General features: G+C 44.8%; 1 protein-coding gene across 1 annotated transcript; it reads left to right on the top strand.

Moving 5' to 3' along the window:
• Positions 1 to 27459, top strand: ELOVL2 (ELOVL fatty acid elongase 2). The gene is made up of 9 exons (XM_068559233.1): positions 1 to 126; positions 2158 to 2376; positions 7202 to 7265; positions 11708 to 11895; positions 16476 to 16553; positions 21541 to 21712; positions 24797 to 24921; positions 25333 to 25467; positions 27337 to 27459. Exons 1-9 carry the CDS (start codon positions 1 to 3, stop codon positions 27457 to 27459), a joined length of 1230 nt encoding a protein of 409 aa, XP_068415334.1.

A 27459-nucleotide genomic window follows, 5' to 3' on the forward strand; every position in this document is an offset into this window, starting at 1 on the left:
ATGCAAATACCATCAACCCCTGCTTTCTTCATCAGCTTGGTGTCCCGAAATACGTCCCAGCACAAGCAGCAGCGGGAGCTCCACAAAGAGCCCGTCGGTCCAGCTCAGACACCTTTCCCCCCAGTGGTGTGAAAACACTGGTCACTTGTTACCAGACTTAGTTCAAGTTAAACACAACAGATCCACTCTTTTTAAAAAAAATATTTTATTTATTTATCTATTTTGGCTGCATTGGGTCTTCGTTGCTGCGCACGGGCTTTCTCTAGTTGTGACGAGCGGGGGCTGCTCTTCGTTGCGGTGCACGGGCTTCTCACTGCGGCGGCTTCTCTTGTGCAGCACGGGCTCTAGGCGCGCGGGCTTCAGTAGTTGTGGCTCGCAGGCTCTAGAGCGCAGGCTCAGTAGTTGTGGCGCATGGGCTTAGTTGCTCTGCAGCATGTGGGATCTTCCCGGACCAGGGCTCGAACCCGTGTCCCCTGCATTGGCAGGCGGAGTGGAGTCTTAACCACTGCGCCACCAGGGAAGTCCCCAGGTCCACTCTTGAGCTCAGTCTGTTTCCACCCCTGTAAATTGGGGGAAATACCTAACTTGCATGGCTATTGTGAAAATTTTAGCTAATATACATCAAATACCTGGCATATATTAAGTGTTTGAAAAACAGGAGCTATTATTATTACTCACCATTGTGGTTATTAGTTCATTTATATCTACCTTAATATGTGGCAATCAAATTACAAATGTTCCCCCAGATTCTTCATCAGCTGACTTAGTTTCAGTCTCATTATTTGTTCTATGGAGTAATTTTTATAACGATTTAGAGTTCCCATAAACGAATAAGAGTTCCCTACCTCATGCCTCCCCTCAGCCTACCATAGTCAGCTGCTCCCTCCAGGGTATGGTAGTGGAAGGTAGGTGTTGAGTGGGTGGGCCTCTTCAGGGCAGTTTGGGGGGATCAGTGTAAAATATGCGTGAGTGACATTGTGGGAACTCAGCTGCATGAAAGGCGAAGATTTTATCACGTCTGCTTTCAGCCGTCCTCCAAACCTCTCAGAATCGTTCACAAATGTGAACACATTTCCATTCTTCAAACACATGGGCGACTGGCTGGGAGCAATCCCTCAGGGGCCTGCAAAAGGGGTTTCAGTGTTTGACAGCCATCCCGAGCCCGGGGAACAGGAGAGAGGCCTCACTGTGGGACGGGGCTCTAGTCTGTCCCTCGCCCCTGAGATTTTCAGAGTCATGTCTGGTTAACCTGAGCTGTCAGATCCCATTTCCTGACCTGCTGTCATCGAACACTTCAGATTTAGTTTTCTCTGAAATATTAAAAAAAAAAAAAAAGTAAAGATTTGGATACTGTGTCTTCTTCCAACTTAACACACTGTTTCATAAACTTAATGGCTTTTGCTCATTTTAAAAAGCAGTGAGGGAAGGGGGTTGGTCATGGAAAATAGGTAACTATTCTGACTGAATAAGTTTACTTAAAATGTCGTGTAGGGGCTTCCCTGGTGGCGCGGTGGTTGGGGGTCTGCCTGCTAATGCGGGGGACGCGGGTTCGAGCCCTGGTCTGGGAGGATCCCACATGCCACGGAGCGGCTGGCCCCGTGAGTCACAATTGCTGAGCCTGCGCGTCTGGAGCCTATGCTCCGCAGCAGGGGAGGCCGCGATAGTGAGAGGCCCGCGCACCGCGATGAAGAGTGGCCCCCGCTTGCCACCACTAGAGAAAGCCCTCGCGCAGAAACGAAGACCCAACACAGCCAAAAATAAATAAATTAATTTAAAAAAAAAATGTCGTGTAAAACTACGTCAACAAAATAGGACCAACCCAAGAGCTAGAATCATTGGATTTTTATACAACATAATGCCCGTGATAAATACTAAAAACCATAACTGCCTAAAACAACACTGAAGGAATGTGAAGAAGGGATGAGTGAAGGAGGGAGGAAAGAGGAAGAAGGGGAGGGGGAGGGAAGGTGAGAAGAGGAACAAGGAACATGAAGAAGGAAAGGACGGGGGAGAAGGAAAGGAAGAGAGGAACCCGGCATCTGGTTTAGAGAGCACTTAGAGACCAGGGGACGCACAGGCAGAGCTCTGGTGGCAGGTTTATTTCCGCCTTGCTTCCTGGCTTGGCTTCTGTGGAACGGCCCTGAGTCATGGTGATAGCGATTCTCATCCGATGGCAAGACGGCCTTTGCAGAGGAAAGTCTGAGCCGTCAAGGTGTTCGGGCTGGGGCAGTGCCCGCAGCAATCAGAGTTCACACCTTCGAGAACAGACCAGGAAGTGGCCTCCTGTTGGAGATGCCCCTGATTTATGTTGAGTCTCAGTCATCACTGTGGTGGCCAAAAATTAGGTGTGCCCCTCACGTCTCTCCTGTGTCCCAGGTACTCTCAGAAAATGGTAACAGAGGCAGGAGGGCATGGTGATCCAGTCCACCTGTGCTGAGAGATGCATGTCACATGGCTGGGAGGACCATCTCACCTTTCCATAAGAAGTCAGCCCAGTGGGTCTGCCTCTGATGGGTCCCGGCTACCCCCAAGTGGTGTTCCTTCTGGCAGTAGAACAAGGGGCAGACGCAGGACATCACTGGGTGGTACACAGCACTGCTCCTGGGGTGGGATACGCAGGGTGTGGGAGGTGATGATGGCAGTTGCAGTGGACGTGATGAGGTGGGTGGAGGTTAGCTTGCTCTGGGTTAGGGCTCTTTGATCAGAAAGATACATTTCTTTTTTCTAATTTATTTATTTTTGGCTGCATTGGGTCTTCGTTGCTGGGCGCGGGCTTTCTCTAGTTGCGGCGAGCAGGGGCTTCTCTTTGTTGTGGAGCACGGGCTCTAGGCGCATGGGGCTTCAGTAGTTGTGGCACGTGGGCTCAGTAGTTGTGGCTCATGGGCTCTAGAGCGCAGAGTCAGTAGTTGTGGCGCACGGGCTTAGTTGCTCCGCGGCATGTGGGATCTTCCCGGACCAGGGCTTGAACCCATGTCCTCTGCATTGGCAGGCAGATTCTTAACCACTGTGCCACCAGGGAAGCCCAGAAAGATACATTTCTGATGCTCTTTATTCCTTTCCGTAAATGCTACTTTCCATATGGAACCATTTCCCTCTAGATTGTTCCTTAAAGAACATCTTGAGCATACCTTGCGGTGCAGTTCTGATGCTACAGATTCTCTCACTTATGTGTGTATGAAAATGTCCTTATTTCACCCTCATATTTGAAGGATATTCTGCTCCTCTCCCCTGCAGTCCCCAGGCAACCACTGATTTTCTATCACATAGATAACTTTTTACATGAAAGGCCAGAAAATAAATGGAAACAGAGTGTGTATTCTTTTTTTTTGGTCTAGCTTTACCGCAACATCATAATTTTGAGATTCATCCATGTTGCGTGTGCATCAGTAGTTCATTCCTTTATGTTGCTGAGTAGTGTTTCATTGTGTGGTTATATCACAGTTTGTTTACCCATTCACCTGCCCTGAGTATTTGTATATGAGTCTCTGCATGGATACGTGCTTTTTTTTTCTTTTGGGTGGCCTAGAAGTGGCATGCTGGATCATATGGTAGGTGAATATTTATGTTTTTACCAAACTGCTAAACCGTTTTCCAGTGTGGTTGTACCATCTTACATTCTCATCATCTGTGGTCGGCAGTCAGCGATACACCTTTAAATAAGGCCCTACCTGCTCCCAATCTTCCCATGCTTCATCTGTTGCTATACACAGGCACAAATTGAATTCAAAGTCATGGAACGTGGGCTTTATTACACGGGCAAGGAGAAATCGCTAAAGTTGTTTTGGATGTGAGCTCAGAGAATTATTCTTTGGCAGAGAATTCTGTGGCCTGGGGAACTTGGAACACAGTCCGGAGGGGGAAGCTATGGCCACGGGCAGGCGTTTCCCTGGCTGAGAGGATTCTTTTCCTGTGTGGAGGGGAATAGCCAAAGGGTGACCAGAGTGGGGCCCTCTAAAGTGTGGGGTGCAGGCGGCAGCCATCTTGCCCAGGTCTAAGGGCAGAACTATTCCCCTCTCCTAATCCAAATTCTAACCATGTTTAAAAACCCACCTTAGGTCCTCACTCGCGTGGTATCTTCTGTCACTGTGGCCGCTCTGTGTATCTCCTCCTCCTCAGCTGTTGGGTGTCTGCCCTTCTCCGTGTCTCACTTACCAGTTTGTCTGTAAGCTCTTGAGGCAAGCACTCCATCCCTTTTTTCTTCTTGTGTCTGACAAAGTATTATGTACATAATAGCTGTTCAGAAATGTGGGTTGAATGAATGAAGTGCTGCTGGTAGTTGGTTTTTCTCAGCTCCTAGGGGTCACCTGAGAGAGTGTCCAGCACGCTTCAGCATTTACCATACGTAGGACCCAGGGTACGACTGGGAGCTCATTACCCACGCTCTGCTCTCATCCTTTGCTAACAGTTCGTCCTTAGTTGGCTGACGCTACCCCAACTCCGTACTTTCTCTTACCTTATACTGACCCAGGGTGAACTCTGATTTGTTCTTCTGATGTCCTCTCATCATTGTCTCTTTAGACTACATCCTCACTAACTATTAAATAACCCAGAACCAAAGAGGTAATTGTTTTCAGGTTTCTGACCTTCCCAGCCTTGGCTTTATTTCTGTCAGATAGGTCACTAGAGACCCTGGCCATAAGCATTTCCCAAGTGAGTCATGTCTCCGTATATTTGCTGATCCTTCCCTCCTTCTCCATCTAGGCGACGTCCTAGAGTCTTTCAAAACTCAGCAAAGCAGCAGCTCTTCCTGGAAGGCTTCTCTCTTTAAGAGATTTCCATGATATCTCCTGTCTTTTCTTTTGTTTCAGGTGTACAGTATAATGATTTGGTAATTGTGTATATTGCAAAATGAGCGCCGCAATAAGTCTAGTTAGTATCCATCACCTCACAGTTACAATTTGTTTCTTGTGATGAGAACTTTTTAGATCTACTCTCTTAGCAACTTTCAAATATGCAGTACAGTGTTATCATCTGTAGTCACCATGCTGCACATTGCATCCCCCTGACTTAATTTTTTTTATAACTGAATTTGTACCTTTTGACCCCCTTCACCCGTTTCTCCTATCCCCCAGCCCCTACCTCTGGCAACCACCAATCTGTTCTCTGTATCTATGAGTTTGGTTTTTTTGGTTTTGTTTCTTTTAAAGTCCATACATAAGTGAGATCATACAGTATTTGTTTTTCTCTTACTTATTTATTCACTTAGCATAATGCCCTCAAGGTCCATCCGCATTGTCGCAAATAGCAGGATTTCCTTGTTTTTATGGCTGAATAATACTTTCTTTCTCTCCCTTCTTACAGCACGTCCCCGTAAACCCCTCTCATCCTCCTTAAAAAAGCTGGCCCGTAATTACTGATTACTTGCCTGTTACCCTATCTGAAGATAAGGACCATGCCTCATTTGACTTCATGTTTCAGCATCTAACATGGTGCTGGTACATAGTAATGTCCAGAAAATCAGTTAATGAATCAGTAAATTAATGACTGAAAGAATTCATTCGTATTCATCTTTCATTCTCTTATTTTCTCTTCATGTCTTCCCCTCTTAACTTTTGTTTCTGTTTTTCTCCACTGTGACTAAATTTCTGCAAGATAATAGAAATAATATGAGCTTTGTGACCTTTAGAGTTTTCTTAGCTCGACAGATGTTGGAAGATGGATTTTGAACCCTAGCAAACAAATTGGAAAAGTTTAAATGTTGTGGGTAGATGTGGCAATGAAGATTTTATTGGTGTCTGTCATGAGGGTGGGAACATCAGTGAGGTTAACATTCTTTGCTCAGGAATGAGAGGCCTCTGGACAGATCTGCCCTATTCTAACGGCAACACAAATAAAATTCTGTCACACTGAGATGTTAGGTAGTTGACCTTTCTCCAATCTGGAGGTCTCCCAAGATGTCCATTATGGAAACCAAAGGTAAAGACACTGTTTAAAACCTTCCAAACTTGGTTTAACCCAGATACTTTTCATAGGGATATGACGAAATAATAAAGGTCCTAATACACTGGTCAACAAGTCGTGGGTGCTAATAAATGCTAGGCTTTCGTCGTTATCCTCCTTCCCGAGCTTCCTAAGGTACCCAGAGACCTAAGTTTCCTTGACATTTCTCTTCGGATCAATGACATGAATAAGGGACAGATGCAAACTGTACGTGCCAATCACCAACGTGCACATCTTCTTTACAGATGGCAGGAACTCAATTCTCCTCTTCTGCACCTATGTTTTCTTTGAGAGTAAGATGCTTTTGACTGCACTCCAGCTACTGATTATGGAGAATGTTCTGTACAGACTTCCTGAGGGCCGTCCAGGAAACTCACACGTAGTCAGGCACCGGTCCACTCGCCCAAAATCCTCCTCACAGATCCCTTTCCTAAGAGCACTGTGCAGTGATCCATCTTTTCCTACCTTTGCTTGAGGGAGGGGCTCTAGACCTTAGCAGCAGGGGTAGGGAACACCTGAGCAGGTATTTTGAGAGGTTATAGTGTCAGACCAGCGTGAAGAGGAGCCAAGTCAAGAGCCAGCAGCCAGTTTATCAGCATTAAGATTCTTAGCAGAAACTCTCCAGTCCCAACCTGAATCCAGTTAAAGTGGTGGTAGTTAATCTGGGATACCCTAGTGACGCTATATCTACTGTAACATTAAATAGATGCTAAGGTACTGAAAATGTTTTGAAAACAAACAAAACATAAAGGTAATGGGAAAAATAGCTATAGTGCTTAATTTCCTTACTTGAAAAACGTCGTCTTAATGGCTTTACATTCAGCTTTGGGAAATACAGTTCAGATGAATTTTCATTTAATAATTATGTTATGTAACACAGGTGTAGACTTCCCCTATTGCTTGCACACAACCCCTGTTAATTGCAGCAATAGAAGTTGCTTATGGAAAAGCTTACACCTCTAAAAGCATTGTCAAGGGAAATGGGATGGTCAGTAACCCTTCAGTGTCTAAAGGTACCAAACCTGTCTTCCAGGACTCCTCTTGCCTAAGAAAATGAAAGAGGAATTGTTTCCTTCCAAATCCTTACAAGCTTGTGAAGGTGAGGCTGCGTTTACTGGTCCACTTTCCTTAAGTCTCTGCAGTCAAAAGTCCTCAAGGCCAGGACCCTTGGAGAGTCTGTCAACCTCATGTTGTTGGCAGTGGTTCATTTTGAGAGATTCCAAAAACACCCACTTAAATCATTTTTTCTTTGTCTTTTCAGGAGCATCTAAAGGCCTTTGATGATGAAATCAATGCCTTTTTGGACAATATGTTTGGACCTCGGGGTGAGTGAGCTGCTTGAGAACTTAATGTGGAAGGAACCTGGTTTAGTGAGAGCAGAGGATGCTGTCCTTTCTGGTGTCTTGAAAATGGTACTTGGCATGGAGGGACTTACCCGCCCTCACCTTCGATGTCCTCCTCCCAGAACATGCAGAGGCGCCCCCTGCCTCCTGCTCAGCCTCTCCTGGGATTCAAGCTCCGGGAGCAGGAACAGAGTGCTGTGCGCTCCTTGCCTCTGGGCGCCACGGTGGCAGTACCCTTCCTTCCAGGTCTGCTGCTTCCTCTCCCCCTTCCGCCCATCCTCCTCCCACCTCCTCACGTGCACAGTCACATGCAGTCCTTCTGCCCTTACCCGTCCTGGTCCGCTCCCTCTAAAGATGTGTGGGCTTCGTCTGCCCAGGGCCACGGGGTGGGGCTCCTCAGCTCCGCCATCCGAGTGTCCCGACGGTTCCTCCATCACCGGTCACTCAGGCCACTACAGGGCGTCCTCATGCGTCTGCCCCTTTCTCATCATCTGTTAAGCGCCAGCTGCTATGATACTTTAGAAGCCTAAATTGTAGAATGCGGTACTCTAGCTTAGCACTCCCCAGCACCTTCCGGCGTCCTCAGGATGAAAACCCAGTTCCTCATGGTGGACCACGCAGCCCTGTACTGTGCAGCCGCAGCTGCCTCCCCGACACCAGTGCTGCTCTAGACGTCTCTCGTTTCCTCGACACGTGAAAGTCGTTCAGATGCTCTTCCTCCCGCTGGGTCCTCCCCCTCCCCAGTGTAGTCAGCTCCTCCGCATACGTCAGGTGCCGGCTTGAACGCTACCTTCTCCGATAGGCTCTCCCTGACCAGGATGGCAGAGGTTTGCCCTCGAGAGTGGCAAATCGAAAGCCTCTCGTTATGCTGTACTTCAGCCTCTCTGGATTTCCTTCATACGCTTTATTCATAGCTCTTTCTCCCACGAGGGCAGGATCCGTGACTGTTATCTCCAGGGTGTATTACGGTTCTAGGAACCTGTGAGACACTATATTTTGCAAATAAATGAATAAATTTTCAACAGCATGTTTTGTTTCCCTTGAGCCTTGCTGGTTCACAAAGCTGGAAAATCTACAGGTTCTCTCCTCAGCATTATTGGGTGGGAGGAGGAGGGAAGTGAGGACGTTTTCCTCTTTCTCAAAATCTTTAAACAGAATCACACAGAGATGACTTAGACCGCTCTCCAGTTTTCCATACAGGCTCCATAAACCATCCTGTGTGAACGACTATTGATATAGTTTTAGTGAAACGATACTGATTGTACAGAGCTTTAAAATATATGTATATTTTTTCACATTGCCTTTGGTTTTCGTTTTGTTTTGCATTTTATCCTTGTGATGATCCTACAGGCAGGGTGGGACCTGTGGCTCGTAACCTGCTTTGTTTGACGTGTTCTCTGCTGTACCGTTGTAGCGGGTAGCGTCGAGGGCGTGATGCTCTAACAGGCATGCGGGGCTTCTGGGTGACAGGCTTTCTGCGTGACATTTGTACTAGAACCATCAGTGTCTCTGAGCCAAGGTCACACTGAACTTTGCCATTGGTAAGGTCACTGTGACCTGGGATTATTTATTATTACTGTGGACGGGGATTAATTAAGGAATGGATTGCAGTTGTTTGCTCAGCTGTGGTCATTTTTGTGGGAGTTTCCTTTGTAGCAAGGAGGTTGTGAGATTGACAGTTGACAGCTGGATCAGGTGACCTCCACAGTGACAGGGAGTCTAGCCTCCAGGTCATCAAGTGCCCACTTCCCCTTTGAGGAGTGGCCCAAACTTAAGTTGTCTGGCAGGCCTCCTGCTAAACCGGCAGGTGTCCCCAAGCCTTTTCTGCCTTTACCCACACCACGTTGGTACCATCAGGGGAGACGGTTCTAGGCAAATACGTGACCCAGATGCAGAGCTAACATCTCAAGCCCCAAAGATAATAAATGATATAAGTATCTGCTCCCATCTTTTGGTTGAAACAGTTACGGTCTTCCCCAACAGCGGCGGCAAACATTTACAGGGCTGGGACAAAAGAAAATGCCAGCCTCAGGCGCTGTGTTAGCTAAACGTGCTTGACTCAGTGTGTCGATTGATACGCATTTAATGACTCTTCCCGTCAGCTCTGCACTAAGTGGCGATAAGTTACGAGTGAGACAGAGTAGAAACATAAGACGTAGTCGGGTCTCACAGAGCGTGCACTGTGGCTGGGAGGTAGAACCGTCACCTCTGAGGCAGTCGGAGAGCAAGGAGGTAGACCATGCGTGCTCGTCTCTGGGGCTGTCGTAGCAAAAGCCCACAGACTGTACGGCTGGAAACAGCAGCAGTTTATTCTCCCACGGCTCTGGAAGTCAGGGTGTCGGCAGGGCCCTGCTCTCTCTGCGCTTCAGAGAAGCCCGTTCATGCCTCGGCCCTTGCTGCTTTCTGCTGTTGCCTTGTGGCTGCGTGGCTCCGTCTCCGCCTCTGTCTCCATGTGGCCTTCCCCTCCTTGAGAGCCAGTCTGCCCTCCTTGTCAGGACGGACACTGGTCACTGAGCAGCGCCCACCCTAATCCAGTACGACCTCATCTTAACCGGCTTACGTCTGCAAAGGCCCTATTTCCAAATAAGGTTGTATTCACAGATACTAGGAGTTAGGACGTGAACACATCTTTCTGGGGGACACAGTTCAACCCCTAATACCATTAACAAGAGGCAGGGTGGCAGTTTAGTTCAAGTTATTTAACTTTTTTACCCAATTTTTCTCAATCATAAAGTGGAGATAGTACCACCTATGTGATGGATTTATCTATCACCTCGCCTGTGGTGATGGCATCACAGGGGTTTGCAGATGTCCAGACTCAGCAAATTGTACACAGTAAATATGTGCAGGACTTTATCAACTACACCTCCATAAAGCTGTTAAAAATAATATCACCTATATCATTAGCTTGTTTTGAGAATTTTTAAGACGTTAATGTATACACAAGGCTTTAGGACTGTGTGTGGCACAAAATCAGTGCTCAGTAAATGTTAATTATAATAACAGTATTATAGCCATGACAACATGTAAATTGTGAAATAACTATTTTGTCATGCAGATGATGAGCTGTAGTTAGGGAAGAGCAGTGGGAATTGGCTTCCTTCAGAGGCCAGGACCTCGATCTGGGGGTTGAAGGACACGGAGGCTTTAGGCCACGTGGCACGTAGGATGTGGAGGGGACATTAGGAAGTGGCACAGCGCACAAAATTTATGACGGATAATTGTGAGCCAGCTGTGCAAAAGGTAGTATCTGTTAGTTGCGTGAATGCTCCTCTCTTACCTTTTTATCTCTGTCAGAATAAGGAGAAGTTTACAGAAGAAGCGGTGGGACAGAGCTTGAGAAGGCACTTTGCTCACAGAATGGTGCTCTGTAGGATGGCGGGTGTAGAGAAGCTCGGGGTAGATGGGGTGGCAGGGAGCAGAGAGGGGAACTGGGACCGCGGGGGCCCGAGGGATCAGGAAGAGGGAGAAACCAGTTCCTACAGCTCTGTTTACAGAGATCAAAAGCAGCATGCAGTTGTCGTAATTCTGGGCCAAGTCATTTTCTCTGTTTAAGCCACAAAAAGGAGCAGAGAACAAAAATCGTTTTGTGCCTACAGTTATTTTCTAATTGCTATATTATAGATCTATTATGTGTGTTTTATTTAGGTTTTAAAATTTTAAAACCTAGATGAACAGAGGGGGGACACCTCTGTCCAGGTTCTTGCCGCCTGGCTCTTTGTACTTTTGGTCCACGATCGGGTTTGGGTCCTCGGTTGGATTTTCTGCGCTCGCTTCTGAGTCCTCAGCTCCAGGGCTCTCTGCCTCTGCCACCTGCAGCTTCTGCTGGCCCTCCTGGAATCCCACTGCTCTGTTTGGCTCAGCCGAGCGCTCAGCTGTGCCTGGTTTACGCACAGTGATCCTAAGCCAATTCCAGGGAGCGTGGGTTCCAGGAATTAGGACACACTCTCATTGTGTCTGCTCTCCTGCCAACCCAAAGCTTCTCCACGGGAGGCAGCAGAACGGTAAAATGGACGGGAGTCGGGCGTGAATTCCCAGCCACCGGAGCGCCTTCTGCAAATGCGGACGCTTTCGGAGCTGTTTTTACATCCATAAAATGGCATAATACTTAATATTTATTGAGTTAAAGTAACTACGGTAACTGTTCCGAAGTTAGACATTCAAGAATTGTGACTTCCCACCTTTATTACTTGTCCCTGTCACTCAGCGTTCAACTTAAACCCTGTTTGCTCCACGGACCCCTCCTTAACTATTCCAGCCCCCACTGGTTTCTTCTTCCGAACTATAACCCAGACCCAGCTTGCTTACGCTGTGGCCTGCAGTTCCCTGTCGAACTTGGGTGAGCAAATACAGCGCACGTGACGGCGTCTCCCAACTGAGCGTGCAGGGTGCCCTCGGGATTCTCACTGTGTGTTTCTTTGCAGATTCTCGAGTCAGAGGGTGGTTCATGTTGGACTCCTACCTTCCTACCTTTTCTCTCACTGTCTTGTACCTGCTTTGCATATGGCTGGGCAACAAATACATGAGGAGCAGAGCTGCTCTTTCCCTCAGGGGCATCCTCACCTTGTACAATCTTGGAATCACACTTCTCTCCGCATACATGCTGGCAGAGGTAAGTGTTCGTGTAGCTAAAGCTGGAGAACAGTGACCGAGTGATTTTTAGAAGCAATTACATCTGGCATTCTAGAACTATCCACGGTTGCTATCAGTACTGTTCTTTAACATCTCAAGAACCTGTTCCAGTATCTGATGTTATTCTTTCCAAAAGTCCTACAAGTCTTTGTTTCTAACTTGAATTTTTTTTTTATCCCAATTTAGACCTATTTCTTTAGTCCTTAGTCTTTCATTGTAATTTAAAATCACAATTTAGGTCTGAATGGGCCTTTAAAGATCATATATAGTTTTCTTCTTTTATGGATTATGATACTGAGGCTTAGAAAAGTTAACCTGATTTGCCTGAGCATAGACAGCTATTGAGTAACAGTGTTTTTTAAGTTAAATATCAAATGCAATTAGTTTGACCGAAATGCAAATATACGTTCCCTTAAAGGATACTCCTCCCATCTTTGGGTCACTGTGTATCCTCAGGACTGACTTCCAGAGGCCTGGAGTGACATTCCAGCTCGGCTGTGGCTCCCCACATTACATCATGTCTTCCCTGCTCCTTTATAACGTGCCAAACCTAAGTAATTTCACAAGAAAAAGAACAAGTAATGATTGCCCTGCCTATTACAACCAAAGGTTATTTTACTATAATACAAGAGAAAATCGAAAAGTGTTAAATAAATGTGCTTGAGAGAGAGAACTAAAACAGAACAATCTTTTTGGGGAAAAGTTAGGATAAACTCATTCATATAAATTATAAATGGCTGACAGTGGCATAGGTATAGCTGTCTTCCTGGTGTCCTTGGCTTCTAAACGAAAATAAATTCTTGCCTAAAATACAGGCCATCTCACCCATAGAGTTTAATCTGTACATTAGTCTAATATGCACCATTCTAATAATGGTTAATAACCATTATCTAAAATGACTGTCATGAAACTCTAATTATGGAATTTTAGGCCTCAGAGTGCAGGAGACAGAATCTGGGGTCAGGAAAGCCATGCTGACAGCTCTAAAATCATGTCACATAGGTGCTCCCTAATTTACCTGACTCTAAAAGGGGAATTTCTATTTTAGGTTTCTCTGGGTAGATTTTAGTTCACTAGATAAGCTTGCAAGATGGTAATTTACGGAGTTAGTTTCTCCCTGTATGACAGAGGGAGAGTTACTCTTCCTTGAGTGGTTCTCAGAAGTGGCAGCTGCATCAGGAGAGCCGGCCTGACCATCTGTCTGCATTGGAGGCTCTAATCCCTGCTGGAAGCCGCGGTGCAGTGGAGGCAGAAGACCCAAATTCAAGTGTCAGCCTTTCACTTTCTCTGCGACTTTGGAGGAGTTACTTAGGCTCTCTGAACCTCAGGCGGCTTCGCTTTCAAATGGAGATACGATGTCTGTCCTACTTCACTCCCTCGTGAGTGTAAGGATGAATCAGTTCTGTTCAGCCTGCATTCAGCGAGCACCTGCTCGGGGCAGCGCAGGGGCCACAGAGGTGTTCAGACGCGGTGTCTGTACTTGAGGAGTTCGCGGACTAGTGCGCGTAGCAGTCAGTCCCCGCGGAAGGGCCTCGTCGGTCTCCGGGTGAGCATCAGCCGCCGTCAGCAGGGGCGACGGCTCAGCGTTTGAACAGCCAGGCACATGGTTTGTCTTTTTTAGGGAGAACGTCTGCATGGAGCTCATTCTCCGCTACGAGTTTTAACTCTGGCTTGTCCAGTGCTTCTCTTTTCACAGGCTTCCGTCTCTTGGTTCCAAATCACTGCTGTTGGTTGATTGCCTCCTAGTCTCCCAACAGCAACTGCTTTCAGGGCATAAGGTCTTCTCTCTGACGCTATGGGGTATGTTTGGTAGACTCTAGTCAAAGGATAGCTTACCTTAACCTTGCTAACTTGTTACGTCCAGGCCAGATGTTTGCTTAGGCCAGAAAGCGACACTAAAATGACTAACACTCTTCCAACAAATGTGTTGAGTTCCTGCACTGTGTCAGATTGTGTTCTAGGCTCTGGAGCACAGCCTCTGCATGTGCGAGAGGGAGCGATGGGCGGGGCGGGGCGGCCTCTCTGAGGAAGTGATGTTTGAGCTGAGGCTGGGTGATGAGAGCAAGCCCGGCGTCCAGAGCTCCGGGGAGGCGCCGGCGCAGGAGGATCGGCAAGTGTGGAGGCCTTGAGGCGTTCGAGGCCCGTGAGCGGGAGCCGTGTGGCTAGGAGCTAGGACAGTGGGCAGAGGACCGATTGAAGACGAGGCAGGTTGGGGGCAGGTTACGTCGGGCCTTGTCAGGAATTTGGCTGCTCTTCTAAGTGTAATGAAAAGCCACTGGAGGATTTTAATGGGGGAGTGACAGGATCTCCCTTTTTAAATAGGTTATTCTGGCTGCTACATGGAAAATGGACTCAGAGTGAGTTGGGGGCAAGAATGGAAGCGGAGGGTCCGTTTAGGAGATGATTGCAGGGCTACAGTCAGCAGACGCCAGCGGCGTGGATTCAGGTGGTGGACGTGGGGAGTGGACCCTAATCCTATTTCGGAGCGAGTTAGTCCACACCTCCTTAAGGCTAACCCTGTTTGCCAGCCTGCTTTCCTTCTCTTCAACACGTAGGTTGGGTGGTTTCTGCCAGCCAGCCCAGCTAGGGCGTTAGGAAGGGTCCAAGGTGAGCAGCTAGAGCCTCCCGTAGCCTGATTGCTGACTTCTGCCGTTTAGTTTGTCAGATAGTCCTACAGAGGTGCCATGGGGATGGGGACAGCCTGGATAGAGCTGACTAAAGCAGAATACAGCCTGTCCTTCCCCGCCTCTGTATCGTTACTACCCAAAGTTGATACTAGAGCCCCTGACTGCAAAACTACAGCCTGACCAGACAGGTTTTTAAAAATTATTTACTTATTTATTTATTTAGTTTTGGCTGTGTTGGGTCTTCGTTTCTGTGCGAGGGCTTTCTCTAGTTGCGGCAAGCGGGGGCCGCTCTTCATCGCGGTGCGCGGGCCTCTCACTATCGCGGCCTCTCTTGTCGCGGAGCACAGGCTCCAGACGCGCAGGCTCAGTAACTGTGGCTCACGGGCCTAGTTGCTCCGCGGCATGTGGGATCTTCCCAGACCAGGGCTCGAACCCGTGTCCCCTGCATCGGCAGGCAGATTCTCAACCGCTGCGCCACCAGGGAAGCCCCTCCATACGGGTTTTTAATCTTTTTACAAAGTTAAGAAATTTATTTTGAAAAAGGCACACAAAAACTTACATGCACTTCTAGGTATTCCTAGATCCCCTGTGGCCTGTCACGGGTTCCCCTTTGAGAACCAGCATGTAAAGCTGTGGGGTACCTGGGGGGTGACTTGATCTGTAATAGACCCCATCAGGAAAGGTCAGTCTCCTTTACTTTCACCAGATTCACTTACCCTGATAATCTGTACTTGTCATGATGTTAACTGAAAGGTGTTTTTGTTAGAAGGATAGAGAAGTCAATAAGGATAGTAGAGCAAAGACTTGCAAAGGTTCTAGAACATTCCCAATGTTCTTAGTAGTTCATCTCTTCTTACTGTTCAGTTCATGAATATCTGTCCCTCCCTGCTCTGTTTGTGTATTGTAACAGTTCTGTACCTTTATACAGTTCTGATAAAGCAACAGAAAATTGTAGGCTTTCACATATAATATCTCATGTAAATCAAAGTCAAAGGCCTTATATTATATTCTAGAATTTTAAGTTTCTTAGTAATAGTGGGAAAGAATGGAGAAAACTTCTTCTGTAGAATTTTCCACAAAGTTCATATTCTTTTTTTTTTTTTTTAAACATCTTTATTGGAGTATAATTGCTTTACAATGGTGTGTCATTTTCTTATGATGTTGTAGAAAGAATACTAGACAAGGAATTAGAAGACCTGGATCCAATCATTGTTCTACCACTATCTCTCCATATGATTGTGAGCAAATAATCCATTCATCATATAGTCATTGAGCACTTTCTCCATGCCAGTCATTGGGCAAGGAAGTGTAGGTGCGAAGATGAGCAAAGAAGGAGGCGTAGACTTTATGGAGCACTTTGTTTTTTGAGCATAATGGGGAAAACAGATGTTAATCAGTTATAATCGCACAAATGTCTGGTTACCACATCGCGTAAATAAAATGAAGAAAATGATTTAAGAATGTTTCTGAGCCCTGGTTTTCACATCTGTAAAATGGTAGTAAATACATAATTCATAAAATTACTGAGATGATCAAGTAACTATTTATATATAAGCCAATGTAAAGTTTTAACATTTTAGTGGAGTTTCCTCACATTTGTTTACATTTTACTTCTACATTTTATTTATAGAACATATGATTAGATAAATTCCTTACATAAAATATTTTGGTACTCAAATGATAGCTAAATTCTGTTTTTGATGGATGTGGAGGTTAGAAGTAAATTATATTAACTAAGGATTGTAACCACTGATATCAGTTCAACAGCAAGAATTAGATCCTTTGGTATCACGTGTTTGGGGACAGGATCGAGTCAAACATTCTGGGAAGAACTCAATCTTGAATAGACGCCAATCAGAAACATGAATGGGAAATTCAGTTTTCGTCCAAAGTCTCACATTGACTTTTTTTTCTCCCCTTGTTACTTTGACAGCTTATTCTCTCCAGTTGGGAAGGAGGCTACAACTTACAGTGTCAGGACCTTACCAGTGCAGGGGAAGCCGATATCCGGGTGAGTCAACCATCTGTAACCGTTTCTCCTTCCAGATACGACGATGGAAGCTGGGGTTAGATAAGAAACGGTCTCCCGTCCTAATAGAAGTGCTTACTTGGGGGACAGACTGAATGAACCATGGTGCATCCACACAGTGGGTCCCTTTGCAAAGTGGGATGAGGATGACCGCTGTCCTGTTACCGAATCATCTCCAGGACGTAGCTCAGTGGAAAAGAGCAGCCCGCAGACCGTGCTTCCAGTACAGTGCCTTGTGGGCAAGAAATGATAGGAATATGTGTATATTTGCTTATGGTTTTAAAAAGAAACAATGGCAGAATAAACCAAAAGCTAACAAAATGGTTTCCTTTTGGGGGAGGGAACAGGTCAGAGGGGATAGGGATGGAAGCTAGACTTCTCTGAACGTACCTTGTCTTATATTTCAGAACCAGTTGGTGTTTTTACATAATTATAAAACAAATTTTAAAAGATGACAAGGCAGCCTCCCCCCAGATATCTCGGAAATGAACTAAATTAATATACCCACATATTAAGTTGTGTTGACATAACCACCCAAAGAAGAATTATTTCAAGTGCCTTTAAAACAGTGTTTTGACTGCATATCCCAAGTGAGATGCATCTTAACAGCATTCAGTAACTTGGGGGGCTGCTGTTATTAATAAAAATATTGGCATTGCTTGTGGTGAGACTATTATAGGTATACTTAGGGTAAGCTATATAATAATGCTATTATTACAACTAGTATTTGAAACATAGAAGAAAAGAAACTAAAACTCAGTAATTACAGATTCAAATTGGGAATAGCAGAATTAACTTTATTCTTTCTAAAAACAAATGTGTTTTTTAGCTCTGTGTACAGGAAAGGCCTAGTTAGTCTCTGACAGCCCAGCAATGATACCAAAATTGTGCTAAATGTAATCCACCAAAAGGGTTTAGGATTCTTAGAGAGTTGGCCGATTCCTGATTGGGGTGGGAAATGTATATGAGAAGAATCCAGGACATCTTGTGACAGGGCAAGGAAGCTACCCAAGACCACTAGGGTCATGACAAGAAGATGTAGGAGCCACCTTGAAGGGACTCCCACGGCTAAAGGTGGGACAGTTTGAGTATCAAAAGGAACACTGACATACTAAATTTATGAAAAACCGAGTCTAAAATGATACTAAAAAAAAACCCCTCATTGTTACCTTTTGAAGGTTGCTAGAACACCTAGAAGTTCTAGACGAAAAAATTAAAGGATGAGAATCAAACATTTATCTTGCCTTTCATACGTAAGTTTCCAAATAACTAAAGAGGAAGAGCTCTTCTCTATAAAGAGAAAAATGCATAAGTATGAAGAGAATTTGAAAATCACCATTTTGCAACTTCTAGTGAAGTAATGGATCCTAGACAGCAGTCATCTGTAAATGATGAAAGTAATGGGTCAAAGTTGAATGGACACTTCATAATGATTAGATTAGGCTGTTAACACCCAAACTCACTGTTGATTTTAATATCGGAAGTTAGGTACCTCTCGATGTGATTCCATAGGAAGTACCCAGAACCACGTCTGAAGTACGGTTGACCATTAAACTACGTGGGTTTGAATCACGCTGGTCCACTTATACGCAGACTTTTTTCAGTACTAAATACTACAGTACTGTACAACCCGCAGATGCGGAGGAACCACGCTACAGACGGCTGGCTGTAAGTTGTACACAGATTTTTGATGTGCAGAGGGTCAGCGCCCTAACCCCCGCGTTGTTCAAGGGTCAACTGTATTCTTGCCCCAAACCTTAAACCTGAATCCAGTTAAGCCTCTAACCCTTATTGCTGTTTACAGAAAATGGGGGGGTGGGGGGTACAGAAACAAGTTAAACCACACGAGGAAGAAACAGTCATCCAAATCCATATTAGGAGTTCTGTACAACTGATCTAGTTTAAGAAAGAAAGGACATGAAAGAAAATAGGGGAGCAGGGAAAGGGAACTGTTACTGATTAGAAGAAACTTAAGACCCACATCAAATAAATGCAAGCTGGACCCTGATCCTGATTTAAACAAACCAATAAAAAGACACTTTTGAGAAAATCAGGTGGATTTGAAGGTGGACGGACTATTAGAAGATATTAAAGATTCATTAATTTTATTAAATAAGAGATAAGATAGTGTCTCACCTAATGAAACTTAAAAGCTTTTGCACGGCAAAGGAAACTATAAACAAGAGGAGAAGACACCCCTCAGAATGAGAGAAAATATTTGCAAACGAATCAAGGGACAAAGGATTAATCTCCAAAGTATATAAACAGCTCATGCAGCTCAATATTAAAAAAAAACAACCCAATCAAATAATGGGCAGAAGACCTAAATCAACATTTCTCCAAAGAAGACATACAGATGGCCAAGAAGCACATGAAAGGCTGCTCAACATCACTAATTATTAGAGAAATGCAAATCAAAACTACAATGAGGTATCACCTCACACCAGTTAGAATGGGCATCATCAGAAAATCTACAAACAACAAATGCTGGAGAGGGTGTGGAGAAAAGGGAACCCTCTTGCACTGTTGGTGGGAATGTAAATTGATACAGCCACTATGGAGAACAGTATGGAGGTTCCTTAAAAAACTAAAAATAGAATTACCATATGACCCAGCAATCCCACTACTGGGCATATACCCAGAGAAAACCATAATTCAGAAAGACACATGGGGGCTTCCCTGGTGGCGCAGTGGTTCAGAATCTGCCTGCCAATGCAGGGGACACGGGTTCGAGCCCTGGTCTGGGAAGATCCCACATGCTGTGGAGTGACTAGGCCCGTGAGCCACAGTTGCTGAGCCTGCGCGTCTGGAGCCTGTGCTCCGCAACAAGAGAGGCTGCGACAGTGAGAGGCCCGCGCACTGCGATGAAGAGTGGCCCCCACTTGCCGCAACTAGAGAAAGCCCTCACACAGAAACGAAAACCCAACACAGCCATAAATAAATAAAATAAAAAATTAGAAAAAAAAAGACACATGCACCCCAATGTTCATTGCAGCACTATTTACAATAGCCAGGACATGGAAGCAACCTAAATGCCCATCGACAGATGAGTGGATAAAGAAGATGTGGTACATGTATACAATGGAATATTACTCAGCCATAAAAAGGAACGAAATTGGGTCATTTGTAGAGATGTGGATGGACCTAGAGACTGTCATATACAGAGTGAAGTAAGAAAGAGAAAAATATCGTATATTAATGCATGCATGTGGAATCTAGAAAAATGGTACAGATGAACCGGTTTGTGAGGCAGAAATAGAGACACAGATGTAGAGAACAAACGTATGGACACCAAGCGGGGGGAAAGGGGTGGGGGTGGTGGTGGTGTGATGAATTGGGAGACTGGGATTGACATATATGCACTAATAGGTATAAAATAGAAAACTAATAAGAACCTGCTGTATAAAAAAATAATAAAATTTTTAAAAAAAGATAAGTGTCTCGGTGGTTATGTTCAAGTCTCCCCATCTATTAGAAGTTGTTATAAACTGATACTTTGTATTTGCTTATGTTACATTCCCCCTGCGCAAAAAAGAAGTGGTAGGAAACAGAATTGATTCCACAAATTGGAATCATACTGAAAATTTTGAACTTCAGGGATAGATACCAGAGGGTTTGCATTCCTTACTCTTCCTGCATTTGTGAATATTTGAAAATTTCCATAATGAAAAACATGGGTTATTAATAAGAGGTGGTAGAAACCTTTTAATTAAAATTTAAAGATGAGCATTTTTAAACATCTTCAAAAGCTGTAATACAAAAAGTAAGATGTATAGATTTCTCTACACCCGTTTCATTTCTGTTATCCCAGACTAGTACGCTTTGGGCTACCATACAGTTCTCTAAAAGCCACTGTTGTATGTATGTGTTTACTTATGGTTTAATATTTTTGAAGGTTAATGATTCCCTCAAACATTTACGATGGTGCCAGCACACCTTATGATTGTCTTCATGGGAAGTAAATAGTAGAGCATTAAATTCTAATTTCAAAGCTCCTCATATAGTGTCTCCTCTTCTGTTTAACCGTGAGTGCTGAGAGCCCGGTGCCTTCAATGCAAGCGCCTCCCTGCGATGGGGGCTGTGTGAGGGACTTGGGAGGGAAGCAAGCCCTCGCTGTGACCTGCTGGGGCTGGGGGTTGAAGGGCAGAGAAGCACCTGGATTTTTCATCTTTTCTTCTGAGGAAGAGACATGAAAGGGTTCGTCCTAGACCGCTCTCGGGAAGCATGATGTTTAAGGGACAAAATATGAACAATAAAGGAGCAGAGAAGAATCAAAATCAGTGGAACAACAGTAGCGACCTGCCAAGCCCCGAGCGGAGGTGAAGGAGACCATCTCTGCCTCGGAGTGACTTACAGCCTAGTGGGAAGGAGACTTGTTCATGATTGTGGTTATTGATAATAGAGGCGTAAAGTAATTTGGGACTACAGATGAAGAAGGGGATGATTCAGCCTGAGATAGGGGGGTGAGGTCACGTTCCAGAGCAAGGTGGCATTTGAGAGGAGTGCCAATAGGATGACAGGAGCATGCCAGACGTGGGGTAGGGGAGGCGTGCCAGACGCGTGAGAATGAGGCGTATGGGGGCAGCAGGGCTCCTGGGAGAGGAAACGACCACTTTAGCAGCACACAGGATGCCCGGGGGTGTGCTCGGAGGAGGACAGTGGACACAGCAGCCCCCCAGGCCCGCGGAGAACCTGTATCAACCGAGGAATCATAGACTTGGTTCTGTAGGTGCAGAGGAGCAACTTGATCAGTTACTGTGTTTTGGAAAGAGAATTCCTTTCACCAGAGGGGGCTGGATTGCTGGGAATAAGGAAAAGCTGGAGGCAAAGACGCCAGGTGAGATGCTTTCTCGATAGCCTGGGAGCCGGGCGCGCTGGTGAAGCACAAACGGGGGGAACGCAGAGGCGGGCAGCACCGGGGCGGCAGCATGCCTCACCTTGTCTTTTTCCCATTGTACATTTCGTACAGGTAGCCAGAGTGTTATGGTGGTACTACTTCTCCAAATTAATAGAGTTCCTGGACACGATTTTTTTTGTGTTGCGGAAAAAAACCAGTCAGATTACCTTTCTTCACGTATACCATCATGCCTCTATGTTTAACATCTGGTGGTGCGTTTTGAACTGGATACCTTGTGGGCAAAGTAAGTAAAGTTGTCAGTTTTTCGGTTCTATGTGATGTGTCTCCCATACTGAGCGTTGCACAATCAGGAGAGAGAACTGGGCCCTGCCCAGCCTGCTTGTCACACGGGGAAGCACAGCTTTGCCAGTGGCCGTTTCGTTTATTGTCTTTGATCCTGGCAAAATCTTTGAGTATTACGATAAATTTTAAAAATGTTTTCTTTTCCATGCACCAAACGCCTGATGGCCGGAAACCCATACCCCAGCTGGAGCAGTTTTACTTCATTAACTGCAGCTGTAAAAAATACAGCACCTTCCACAGTCACCACTTAGCTGTGGTACAGGTTGAGTCACGTCAACTTTGGGGGCTTGTTTTTCCATTCTGAAAAAGTCACGTCACTGTGACCCACCAGAGCAGTGGCTTTCAATTTTCTTTTTTTTTTTTTACTGAGAGCTCAATAAGTAACACGTTTTATATCACAACCCAATGCCCTCATTCATATGTATACATTTTGTATGAAACAAATTTCATGGAACAGTATTTAGCCCAGCTCTGTGTGATGCACTTTATTTCTCGCTGCGTTGGGTCTTCGTTGCTGCGTGCAGGCTTTCTCTAGTTGTGGCGAGTGGGGGCTGCTCTTCATTGTGGTGTGTGTGCTTCTCATTGCAGTGGCTTCTCTCGCAGAGCATGGGCTCTAGGTGCGTGGGCTTCAGTAGTTGTGGCTCTCGGGCCCTAGAGCGTAGGCTCAGTAGTTGTGGTGCACGGGCCTAGTTGCTCCGCGGCATGTGGGATCTTCCCGGACCAGGGCTCGAACCCATGTCCCCTGCGTTGGCAGGCGGAGTCTTAACCACTGTGCCACCAGGGAAGGCCTGTGATGCACTTAAAAAAGGAAGAAAATTGATCTCACTTTTTCGAAAAGCTAATGACAACTCTCACTATATTGATTTCACAATTGATTGAAGTGTTGGTTATATGACCTGCAGTTTGAGAAACACTGAGCTCGAGAGAACAGTACTTTTCTATTTGATATTATCTTGTTGTTTTTTAATTTTATTTATTTTATTTATTTATGGCTGTGTGGGGTCTTCGTTTCTGTGTGAGGGCTTTCTCTAGTTGCGGCAAGCGGGGGCCACTCTTCATCGCGGTGCGTGGGCCTCTCACTATCGCGGCCTCTCTTGTTGTGGCTCACAGGCCCAGTCGCTCCGCGGCATGTGGGATCTTCCCAGACCAGGGCTCGAACCCGTGTCCCCTGCATTGGCAGGCAGACTCTCAACCACTGTGCCACCAGGGATGTACCCAAGAATTTAAAAGTATTCTGTGAAAAATTAGAACAGGTAAAACAAAATAATTTTGTCCTAGGATTTAGAAGCTTGTAGAGATGGTGTTTTAAAAAACCCCAAGGGTATTTGCAATACATCATTGACGGTGAAGATGCAAATTTAAACTCCAGTGTGAAGAAACATTGTTGGGGGTGCAGCAAAGAGAAAAGGGACGCCTTCACACGCCTCCTAGACCGACATACTCCGGTCTTGGTTATTAGGATTACAACAGACTTGCACTGTAATCAAAATATAGGCTGAAATCAGTACTGCAGGACCGTTGTCAAGGTTAAGTATGTTTTACGATTATCAAGTTTCACTTATAACTCACTAAAGCATCTAAAAGTTGGTCTTGAATAATCACTTCGTAAAGACATCGTATTTCATTCACAGGAATTGTGTGTGTGTGATGATTTCTATCCAAGCTAGAATATTATAAAAGTCAGCAACTACTCTTTTTTATTAATTGATGGAAATGAAAACTCAGGTTGGTAAAGAAACATCACTAATATTGTGCTGCCTGGCACTCTGGAACTATATTTGTGTTTTCATATAAATTCACTGCCCCTGACAAGCTATTCCAGCCCATGTATGAGGACTTGCTAGATTCCTGGTGGTGTTCTTCTTGTTTCTTATTCATTGACTTGAATTGATCTGTCTAGCTCGCTAATCCAGGATTGGGAAACCAGGCAGGAGAATTTAAATTGATTAGTTAACCAACATATGTGCAGTGCCTTTTAGTTTATAGAGTATTATCTCATTTAACTGCATCGCACTCTTAAGAGATAATTACTCTATACCTATTTTCCAGATGAGAAACAAAGTTTACAAACTAGTATGTCCAAGGGGACAGAACTATTAGGAGGTCCTCTGGCTCCACAGCCCGTCTCCTGTCCCACAGGGTTGACAGCTCATAGAGGCATAGCGCTCGCTTTGTGCTGGGCACCATTCCGAGCCCCTTGCCTGCACTGATTGATGTCATCCTTATGACGAGTTCCTTGTTTCCGTCTCCGGCACCTTACCCCTTGCAGCTCAGTCCTTTTGACCCTTGGTTGACCCAACCTAGAACTCAGCCCTCGCTCCTTGGTTTCCTGAAACACGATTCACCCACGTTGATGTCAGAAGATTTCATGAGGGGACAGCGGGGGACGGGGGAATTCCACGGCACAGCTCAGCACAGGAAATATCCTAAAACTGGATTTTAGACACTCTTTGTTCCAGAAGTCCACGAGGTGGCTTGGCTACTGGGAAAGTCCCATATGCCCGTCTCTCCCCTGCCCCAGCCTCCTCTTACCCCGCTGGACCTTTTCTCTCCCCTGTATTCTCTTACCTTCTGCAGCATCTTCTGGCTCTAGGTCCCTGCCAGGTAGATTTTATTTACTTAACTACGAAGAGCAGTACATTTTCCTTGACTCTTTAGCACCCTGTTCAGCCATGTACGAAGGCTCTTTCTACAATCAAAATGGCTCATCAGAGGTTTAGCGAAAGCAAAGACATTTCCTCAGATTCTGCCACCTGATTGGATGGTGGTAATGACAGAAACAGCAAAGCCTGTGCAAATCAGGAGTTACCTGTTTGGTTGACACTGACTGAAAACCTACCCCAGGTTAGTCCCTCTATCTAGGTGACCTTGGGTGAATCCCCGGATAATGGCACAGGAATCAGGGTGAATTTTGTTAGTGCCATACTGTTATTTGTCCTCAGTTATGATGTACAGGAAGAGTATTACTTGACAACGAACGATCGTACTTTCTAGAAGAACAGTAATTCATACTGTACTTTTCTAGGCTTCTTTGGACCCACCCTGAACAGTTTCATCCACATCCTCATGTACACCTACTATGGCCTTTCGGTGTTTCCATCTATGCACAAGTATCTTTGGTGGAAGAAGTATCTCACGCAGGCTCAGCTGGTATGTCATCCCTCTGTCGGCTTTTCTCCGTGTGAAGCATCCGCATGGCCTCAGTCCCAGCCCTGGAGGTCAGAGGCTTTTCTGTGTGTGATGAGGCTGCCTATTTTCCTCTAAAAATGGACTGTTAAGAGTGAAACCTTGTGTGTTAAAACGTCCATGTGAATACTTTTGAAATTAATGTCTGTTGTTAAAGCATTTTTACCTGAATGATTTCAACTGTGATTTTTCCAGGAGAAAATTAATCATGGCCAATTTTATACACTTCCTAATTTCAAACAAGATTTCTGGATAGGACGGTGGGCTGCTTCAGCGTTGTCTTGTTTGTTTTACCCCTGCAAGATGTAGGGAGTACGAGTAGTCGATTTCTCACTGCCTGACTGCAGAGTGGTTCCGCCCTTGCCGCCCCTGCAGGTGCAGTTCGTGCTCACCGTCACCCACACCATGAGTGCTGTCGTGAGGCCCTGCGGCTTCCCCTTCGGCTGTCTCATCTTCCAGTCTTCTTATATGCTGACGCTGGTCATCCTGTTCTTGAACTTCTATGTTCAGGTAAATATTCAACTGTAAAACACTAGCCTGTGCACTTTTGCATTATGTATTTAGTTTTACCAATTAAATATTATGGTAGCACAGGCTTGTTGATAAATTCAAATAACAGAGGTGTACACAGTACAAAGTGAAACCTGCATTTTTAACTCCTCTCCCTGTGTCCTCCTCCTCAGAGGATAACCACTGTTAATGGTCTGGTGGGCATTTTGTTAGATGTTTTTCAATGCATGCGTACAGTTTTATCAAAAATATGCATTCAAATCATGTATTTGCACCATGCTACCAAAGTCTGCCCTCTGAAAGTTAAACACTGTGTATAGTAACACAGATCCAGGAATTCTGTATGAACGGATGAAAACATGGACTAAATGAACTTAATATTAAAAAACTGTTTCCATGTCATCTACTGCTACGGTGTAGACTCACTATTTGGGGAAAAAAAAATTATCTTAAGGCGAACCAGTATGGAAAGGTCACATTGACTTTTTCTTAAGTGTCATTTTCTTTTTAACTAACAGTTTCAGTGGAAGAGATTTTCAAAATGCAATTTCAAAGTGACTGTTACAAGAGAACTGATGGCCGTGGTAATAGCACAGGCCTCACGTGGTGGTAGATTTTAAATTGCTCTCCTTTGTGGGCTGCGGAAACAGAAAGCTTCATAAGAAAAATGAGAACACACAGTTTATTCAAAACAGTACTTTTGAAATTGTATTCAACTGTATTTTCTCCTGCTTTGCTGATTTTTTAGTTTGGGTTGACTTTCAGCAAATGCATAGTGGTTTTACACAGAGGACAACTGTGGGAACTGAACTTCTGACAGCTTTTCCGCTCTTGTGTTCCTGAAACTGGACTGGCAAGGCTTTGTCTTTTGTAAGAGATAAAAGTTTCCTTTGAGAATTTCTAAAGAAATAACCATTGAGAGAACCAAACAAAGCCACCACCCAGCCCTGTCGCCCCCCACCCGCCCCCCAAAAAATTGCTCAGTGTTGCAGGAAGGCTAAGGGAATCAATCACCTTGGTGTTGAAACGTGAAGGGAATCGGTAGCCCAGCAGGGGGCGGTGGCGCTCAGAGCTGTGGCCCTACCTGCTGGTTCAAAGAGTCTTAGTCCTTTAAAGTTGAGTGTATGCTTTTCAGTCTTGACCCTTGTTGATGCTATTGCTTTAAAAAAAAAAAAAAAAAAAAAGTGGGAAGAATATGAGAGAACGCAAATCAAGCCAATCCCAGGTACTAGTACTTTTAAAGTAACAGCACTTTTTCACTTGAATTGTATTTTTCAAAAAATTGCATCCTTAAATAAGTCATGGGGATGTAACATACAGCATGGTGACTTCAGTTAATAATATACTGTATTGCATATTTGAAAATTGCTAAGAGATGTTAAAAGTTCTCATCTCAAAAAAGTTCTGTACCTATATGTGGTGATGGTAAACTAGACTTTGTGATCATTTCACAATATATACAACAAATCAAATCATGTTGTACACCTGAACTAACAATGTTGTATGTCACTTGTACCTTGATTTTTTAAAAAGTTCAAAAAAATCATATTCTTTCCAAGTAAGCAACTAATGCAGAATAATTTGAATGCTAATCCCATAAAACTTAGTACATAAATACTAACCTGATGTGGATAAGGCGAAAGAAACAACTTTTCATTGTTGGAATTCATGCATCCGTCTTGTTTTTACCCTATTATTATTTTTAACCCAAAGCTTAAAAATTGTCATATTACAAACAAGAATTCTAACTAGAAAGTTCAGTACCCAGTGAAGATCATGCATTGTTTTAGACCATATGTCACATTATAGACAAGGTCTTATCAAAAGAGTCTTTTCTCTTTCTCTCTCCAACATGTACACAACCAACAGACATACCGGAAAAAGCCAATGAAGAAAGATGGGGAAGAGCCACATGCAGGGAAAGAAGTTAATGGTTTTTCCAAAGCCTACTTCACTGCAACAAACGGAATAACAAACAAGAAAGCACAATAA

This window comes from Eschrichtius robustus, chromosome 12, assembly GCF_028021215.1.
Source record: "Eschrichtius robustus isolate mEscRob2 chromosome 12, mEscRob2.pri, whole genome shotgun sequence".
NCBI lineage: Eukaryota > Metazoa > Chordata > Mammalia > Artiodactyla > Eschrichtiidae > Eschrichtius > Eschrichtius robustus.